This window comes from the organism of the source record quoted next, unplaced genomic scaffold (assembly GCF_019419815.1).
Source record: "Pyrus x bretschneideri cultivar Hongxiangsu unplaced genomic scaffold, Pyrus_bretschneideri_v1 Contig10, whole genome shotgun sequence".
In the NCBI taxonomy this organism is placed as follows: domain Eukaryota; kingdom Viridiplantae; phylum Streptophyta; class Magnoliopsida; order Rosales; family Rosaceae; genus Pyrus; species Pyrus x bretschneideri.
The window spans coordinates 9,889,050-9,897,628 of NW_025999391.1; the positions used below are offsets into that span (position 1 = coordinate 9,889,050).

The following is an 8,579-nucleotide window of genomic DNA, read 5'->3' on the forward strand; positions in this document are numbered from 1 at the left end:
GAGTCGGCTGGTCATCGCCCCACGTAGAAAAAGAAAACGAGAGAAACACTGTTACTCATTTATTTTTTTGTCGTTAGGTTTGACGAATATGTTAGAGGGATGGAAGAACTGGTGGAGAGAGAGAGAGAGAGAGAGAGAGAGAGAGAGATATGCAGAGTGGCTAGTAGAGGAGTTGTGACTCACGAATCTATTTATGCTATTAAAATGACGTTAGCTTTTTTAATGTCTATTTAAGCCCTCTTCACCTCAAGTTCTCAAAACATCTAATATCCACTTAAGTCTCTCTCTCTCTCTCTCTCTCTCTCTCTCTCTCTCTCTCTCTCCCTCCCTAAATTACATCTCTGCAAATATTAGGCTCCATTTTTCCCCTCCACATCTCTTTTCTCTGAGAAGATGGCCGGCCGGAGAGCTGAAGATAATGCCGTCTTCAGCCAACAAACCGGGAGCAGAGGCCTCTCAGACTTTGATCCCCCAAAGAAACCCAAAAGAAATAAGTACGCCTTTGGTTGTGCCATTTTGGCTTCCATGACTTCAATCTTGCTGGGTTATGGTAAGTATATATACTTCAAATTTTGCTTCCTTAGATTTGTTTTTAATTATTATTAACCCTCCAAAGTAGTCGTATACACTTTTGCTTTAATGATAAAAATACACGATAAATATAAAAATTGAGTTGCGAGAAAAAAATTCTTAATTTATTGCAACAATTCGTTGTCATTAATATTCCAAAAGTTATATTTTTGCATGTGATGATGTTGGTTTTATATATCTATAGACATTGGTGTGATGAGTGGAGCTGCAATTTACATACAAAAGGACCTCAAGATTTCCGACGTGCAAATTGAGATCCTACTCGGTATTCTAAACGTCTACTCCCTCTTCGGCTCCGCCGCTGCCGGAAGAACATCCGACTGGATTGGTCGCCGATACACCATAGTCCTTGCCGGGGCTATTTTCTTCGCCGGAGCTCTTCTTATGGGATTCGCCACAAACTATGTCTTTCTAATGGTCGGCCGGTTTATAGCTGGGATTGGCGTCGGGTACGCCCTCATGATCGCTCCTGTCTATACCGCCGAGGTCTCGCCGGCGTCATCTCGTGGGTTCCTCACATCTTTCCCAGAGGTTGGTTTATATGCATCCATAACCGCTATATCATTTTCCATAAAGCGAAACAGCCATAGTACTAGAGCTTATCACAAGTTCACAACCCAAAGCACAGGCAGCATGTTGGTGAGACCTACCACATGCATGCCTTCAACATTTTAAGAAATAAAAATGTTACTCTTATCATTTATTTGTATCATTTTTCTAAAAAAAATGGCACTCACATGAGTTGGTGGGTCCCTACTTCTATAGAAAGGTGCTACATACGATGATAATAATAGGTGGTAAGTGCAGCATTATTCTTAAAAACATCATACAAATAAAAGAATTTCGATATGTCGGGAGTTTTTCTTTTATGTGGTTTTTCATGAATTTCTTTTATTTTCCCTCCACATGAAAACAAAATTAACAGTTTATTACTATAAAATTTGGATAATTATAAAAGGATAATGTTGGATAACGCGTTATTTGCAATGTTTTTTCTCTCATGACTCATTTTCTTGGGTAATGTTTGTGAAACAAAATTTTGTAAATAATTATTTGTAATTTTTTCTCTCATGCACTTTTATTATTTTTTCGAGTAGTACTAAAGAAATTAAATTTGTAAACTAAATGATATGTAAGTTGACAATTGAATTATTATTTAATTAACGTGCTTATTCTTATTGCGAGCACATTATTTAACTGCAAATTTAGTCTACAAACTTAATCTACCTAACACTACTCTTGATTAACATGTGAATTGTATAAATTTAAAGAAAGTTACATGCTAGATGAATAAAATATTTTAGGAAAAAAAAAAGAATTATGATGCGAAAATCACTTTTGAAAAGCTTGAAATGATTTATTAGTTAAAGAAAAAAATTGTGGAATGCAGATATGAATTGATTTTGTTTTTATTATGAATTGATTATGTTTTCACTAATTTGATTTGTGTGAATGCATACTAGGTCTTTGTCAATGTAGGGATACTGTTGGGCTACGTGTCCAACTATGCGTTCTCGAAGCTCCCAACTAACTTGGGGTGGCGGCTCATGCTCGGCATCGGCGCAGTCCCCTGCGTTTTTTTGGCCTTAGGCGTCTTAGCCATGCCAGAGTCGCCGCGCTGGCTCGTCATGCAGGGACGGCTCGGGGACGCGACACGTGTTCTCAACAAAACCTCAGACTCCAAGGAGGAGTCTCTGCTTCGATTAGCGGACATCAAAGAAGCTGCTGGAATCCCCGAGCACTGCACCGACGACGTCGTTCAGGTCCCCAAACGTAGCAAAGGCCAAGACGTCTGGAAAGAGTTGCTCCTCCATCCAACACCAGCAGTTCGTCACATTTTAATCTGCGCCGTCGGTATCCATTTCTTTCAGCAGGCCTCGGGCATCGACGCCATCGTTTTGTACAGCCCAAGAGTCTTTGAGAAGGCTGGGATAACCAACTCCGACCACAAGCTACTCTGCACTGTAGCCGTTGGATTAGCCAAGACCATTTTCATCCTGGTCGCCACGTTTTTGCTTGATCGGGTCGGACGGCGTCCGTTGCTTCTATCTAGTGTTGCCGGGATGATATTTTCCCTCGGAGCTCTTGGTGTCGGCCTTACAATCATTGATCAGCACCACGGGGCTAAGATGACGTGGACTACTGCACTGTGCTTGACCATGGTAATAGCGTACGCCGCGCTCTTCTCTATCGGATTGGGGCCCATCACTTGGGTTTATAGCTCTGAGATCTTTCCGTTGAAGCTACGTGCCCAAGGCTGTAGTATGGGAGTGGCGATGAATAGGGTGGTGAGTGGGGTCCTCTCAATGACGTTTATTTCGTTGTATAAGGCCATAACAATGGGTGGGGCCTTCTTTCTTTACGGGGGAATTGCTGCTGTTGCATGGGTGTTCTTTTATACGATGTACCCGGAGACACAAGGCAGAACCCTAGAAGATATGGAGGTCTTGTTTGGCAAGTTCCACAAGTGGAGAGAAGCGAATGCAATGCTCGAAACGAAAACCCAAGTTGATCATGGCGATGGCAACAATGGAACTGGTGCGGTCGAATTAGGCACAAAAGGGCCAGCTAATTAGATTAGTGTGATATGTGGATGGTATAATGGTAGTGCATTTAGTTCTTTGACGAAAATTAGGGTAGGCGTCGGTTATATAATGTACCTCCTCTCAATCGGCTATATATGTAAACGGGTTTCGAACCTCAGAGACAGAGGAGAAAAGGGTTTGTTTTCGATATGTATTGTACAAGTTTGTTTTCCATGCATTAGCAAGGGAAAAAGAGTGTTTTTGATGTGTATTGTACGAGTTTGTTTTCATGAGCATGTAGAAGAGTTCGTTTTCAACGTGTATACAACAAGTTTTCAGTTCAAGTTTGTTTTCCATCACCAACTTCTATTTGTTTGTTAATCTTTTAAAAGCAATGAGATTGTAGCTTAACCCAAAAGTCTTTAAGCACAGGCAAGAAGGAGAGCAGGCCAAAATGAACAAAAAATCTAGCCGAAATGAATGAAAATAATTCTTTTCTAGAAAAAAAACAAATGACTCCTGCATTTTTTGTTCGCCGCTCTGAAAGTACCTACTCCTTTGTTCATCACTTCCCACACCTGTAGTATTTGTACATGTTACAAGAATTCCTACTTATTCATATCTTTTCCATTTTCTGTAAAAGAAGTTCCAAAAAATTGCACCAATACATAAAGGCTTTTTTGCTAAAAGTAATCTTTGAGATTTACATAACTCCTCATTTTAATTCCTAAGATTTGAAATAGATAGAATTGGTCTTTGAGTTTGTCCACAATCAATCATTTTGATCATTCCACAAAAAATCTCCATAAAATAGGAATAAAATGATAAAAATATCCTCAATTTTGGTCCAATCATTTTGGCCTATTGTTTATTAAATTGAGGATAATTTTGTAATTATGATCCTTATTTAACATAATTTTTCATCTAATGACCAAAATGATTGCTGGTGGACAATCTCAATAACCACTTCTATTGATTTCAAATCTCAAGAACCAAAGTGAAGAGTTATACAAATCTTAATAACCATTTTAGCTAAAAAGCCAAACATAAATTTTCAATTCTTTAAAATAGGTTTTGTGTAAGTCTTGGATAACCATCACCAAGTTGATACAACAGTAAGTATAAAATAAACAATTTTGGATTCTAGTCCCTAGCTAGTTATATTTTGGGAGGCCATATGTCCCCTGGCCTACCCTCATAAGTCAAACCAGAAGTTAAGCTTTTACAATTAACCCATAACAACGGTTATTAATTTTTATATGAGTGACAATGAAGCGTGAGAATTTGAACTCAAGATTTCATGCAAAAATAAAATATTCTTAATTAACTGAGGTGTGACAACCCGTCTTTAATTTTACGTTTTTATTTATTTTAATCAAAGGAATTGACGAAAATGCCCTAGAGGCAAGGACTTTGACTTCTGTTAACCATCGTTTAGAGAAATGTATGACTTATTCTTTTAATGTATTTAAGTCGTACTCGGTGGTACGAACACTTAGGCGAAAATCATTTGCGAGTCCAAATTATAACGGTATAGTTATGAACATTTGAAGTTGGTTATTTAAAGTTAGTTAATTGGTTAAGGAGGACCAATTAGATAAAGGGAGTTTTAACAAAAAGCCTACAGTATTGTTCACTGTAATGAAAAATCACATTTTTACACTAAAAAGTCAATTCTGGTACTATTCACTTTACCCTTTATTTTGTCCTTATTATTAAAACTCAAAGTTTTCAAGTCATTTTCATTAGTTTTCCTTTAGATAAAAGGTAGAAAAAAGGCAGCAGCCCAATCAGAAATCAGAAGGAAAAACAAAAAAAAAAAGGGGAAGAAAACTCCCAGCTTTCCTGTGCACGCCACCACAGTGACCACCCAACTTCCAAGGCTAATTCCAGCCAACTCCGGTGGAATTTCTCGACGCCACCACCGCCATGTTGAAGCTTTCATTCCCCTCTACAAAATCCACCCAAGAACCACCTTGATTAACCTTTGTATGTGGCGGTTTGAGGCCACGAAAGTTGACGGTTCTCACAGTGCTCCAGCTACCCTTTTTTATTTTTTCGGCAAAACGGCAAAGCGATGGCTGATGCCACCACCTAGGCTTTGTAGCCCATCATCCCAGGAGCAAAACCTAACCAACCTTGACCCCGTTGGACCTCTGAAGACAACGAATCGACACTGTGAAGCTTTAGGTATCCGCCAGCTTCGTGGGCAAAAGTGACCATCTTCTGTCTACTTTTGGACTTCGTGGCAGGTATGAAAGTTGTTCCTCTCATTGAGATGTTCCTTTTTTGTAATTTTTGAGAATTTTTAGAAATAGTTGAATTTTACGGCAAGTCGGGGCGGCAGACCGCCACTCACGGCGGTGCATGGCCAGATGATCGTCAATGCTATGTTTAGGATAAATTAGATGCCTGGAATTCAGTCCTGAGGATCGTATGATGTAGATTGATCACTGGAACCTAAATTCTCTACAATACGTTAAAATGTCATTATGAATCGACAATCTGACCGTTGGATCGTCACCAAACTTTAATACGTTATAGTACGTAATATTTGAGGACCATAGAAACTTACAAAACGGGAATTCGATGTACAGATCTTCCCGAATTGAATTTGTAAGTTCATAAAATAAAATGTTGACCGTCACTTGGTTTTAGCAATTGGCAGAGATCCGACTGTTGGATCGTAATGAAACCTTAGGACATTGTTCTAGAAACATAATGTAGATCTTTGAAGTAACGGATCGTAGATCCGTGATGCAGATCTTCCGAATTGTATTACGTAGGGATGTGTTTTATGTAAATTATGTATTCTATCGGTAAGAACTCTGAGACGTGATTTAATAATTGGTCACAGACGACGATAGTTCATGATGTCTCGATATTTGTGCGAGGGAGTTGTAGCGTGGACCTAAGGTGAGTGGGTCTTTTCCCTTCTATCGTGTGTGTATATGTGTGTGTGTGTGTGTGTGTGTGTGTATAAGATTGACATCTCCACAAATGTTTATAAATTGAATATTTCATATAATTTCTGTGAATGCTTTAGAGGACTAGTGCAAACTACGAATGGCTTGACCCCTGTTTAGAGTACGTAGACAGTCTAACGAGACGTTAGATGCAGCCATACAATAAACGAGACTAATTAATTGGGACAATAGCCTTGTTTGGGGAAATGAGCAATGCGAAGGATATTGGTGGAAAATGTGAGATTTAACCATATGGTTTTGGTGGTTAAATGTTGGTTATAAATCAATATGTGAGGAATTAGGGAAATGAAGTAAGGAAACATAAGTAATGATGGTTAATTAAATTAGTGTCTAGTTGGGCTTATCACTGATAATTATTCCCGAAAATAAATAGTTTGGGAGTAAAGCGTTATAGATTGTGCATTTTACACCATATTATATATATTTATATATACTTGAAGATGCTATGGTATGGGTGAGTTTTAGATTGCATCATGGCATATCCATATGTATATTACTGGCACATAATTATTGTGAATGCTTTGAAGTGTGAAGGTGAACGTAGAATGCATAGGTATGTTCAGGTGAGTATATGTTGTGAAATGTGAGATGCATAGTTATGATTACATTTTATTTGAAATGATGGGGTTATGACATGCTTACATTTATGTTTTAGGCAACTCCGACACTATCGTACAGGTTGCCTATGAGTCGTACATGCGGTATTAGATGCATTTAGAGCTCATAAACCTGCACCCTAGTGTTAGTGCTCCCGCCCGTGGCCAGGGTACAGTCCTTCATGTGATGTTCACCTTCTGCACCTTACGCTCACCTTGAATTCAAGGTAGGTGCACAGGCCTGTCGTACAAACCATTATAGGTGGTTCCGACTCGTAGGTGACCCGTGATTATTCGCACAGTCTTCACGTGATCGTAGCACTTGAGCATACTTGTTTACACCCAGTCCTGTCGTACAGACCACTAGAAGTGGTTCCAACTCATGTGCAGGGATATTTGATGAGCTATTGATTTAGTCGTACAGGTCACTATAAGTGACTACGACTTATGTGCTAGCATTGATTCATAAGATATGGATAAGTCGTACAAGCCATTATAGGTGACTACGACTTATGTGCTAGCAGTGATTGATGAGACATGGATAAGTCGTACATGTCACTATAGGTGACTCCAACTTATGTGCTAGCATTGATTGATGAGATATGGATAAGTCGTACATGTCACTATAGGTGACTTCGACTTATGTGCTAGCATTGATTGATGAGATATGGATAAGTCGTACAGGTCATTATAGGTGACTTCGACTTATGTGCTAGCATTGATTGATGAGCTATTAATTCAACCGTACAAGACATGTGAGGTGACTCTGGCTAACATGTTGATGAGCTATTGATTCAACCGTATAGGTCACGTAAGGTGACTCCGACTAACATGTTGATAAGTTATTGGTTGAGCTGTACATGCCACAATAGGTGGATCCGGTTGACATATCATTTCATATTGATTTATTTCACCTGGGTTACTTATTCTTGTTGAGATATTTGACACGGCATAACTATGAGACTGTTATTCTAGTTATGGTTTTGAGTTATAGTCACACCTGGTATTTCTGGGAAATTATACAGGTGTTACGGCAAGGGGCTACTGCCTTTGGTAATTGAAATTGGTTTGAAAAGTTTTGTTTCACTCACTCACATTTTCTATTTTTGCACCCCTTCAGGTTCTAGCAGCAAAGTTCCGTATCGACAAGGATTCATAGCACTCTTCAGTGCACATGTCTTCTTATGATGGTCTAATCATTATCTTACCTTACTGTACTATACTTATGCTCTGTATCACGCGTGAAATGGGTCCAGACCCACTCACCAAGCACTCGTGTACGTAGGCACTTTTAGTTTTTAATTTATTCACATTTTATACATTATCACACTTTATGGCTTTATCACCTTCCAAGTATCAGCCAGCATGCCTCGATTCGGGGTCCTAGTGGGCATTCCGGGTCGAGGTGTGTCATGTTGGAGTGGTAACCAATCAATTTTAAGAGAAAAAGAAAGGAAAAAAAAATAAATAAATAAGGAAGAAAGAAGAAGGGGCTGCGTGATGGCGGCGAAAGAAAAGGGAGGAAGAGTGCACATGAGGGATCGGGAGAGAAGATGGCCCAATGAGGGAATGGAGGAAAAGAAGGGGGGAACCGGACCTGTTCCCCTTGACCCGTAAAACCCACGGACCCAACCCGTATACCAGCTATTTCCATCACGTTTCTACCATTTTTCCGACAATTTGGACCGATTTACTACTCTCAGTCATCATCTAGCCTTCCCCTCTTCCATATCCACCTAAAATTTGAAGGAATTTGGGTGTAAATTCATCAAAGGGCCGATGGCGGGGCTATGGTTCGTGGTGGCCATTCCTCAAATTCTGAAACAAAACCCTTAAATTACCACCACCAAAGTACTCCTCTGAAGCTTAGGAACAAAGCC

General features: G+C 39.4%; 1 protein-coding gene across 1 annotated transcript; it reads left to right on the forward strand.

Annotated features, from left to right (window-relative positions):
• Nucleotides 1-252: 252 nt before the first annotated feature.
• Nucleotides 253-3,460, forward strand: LOC103964421 (putative polyol transporter 1). Its single transcript, XM_048568910.1, has 3 exons — nucleotides 253-550; nucleotides 776-1,122; nucleotides 2,055-3,460. The coding sequence occupies exons 1-3, from the start codon at nucleotides 394-396 to the stop codon at nucleotides 3,165-3,167; spliced, it is 1,617 nt and encodes a 538-aa protein (XP_048424867.1). The 5' UTR covers nucleotides 253-393; the 3' UTR covers nucleotides 3,168-3,460.
• The last annotated feature ends 5,119 nt before the right edge of the window (nucleotides 3,461-8,579 follow it).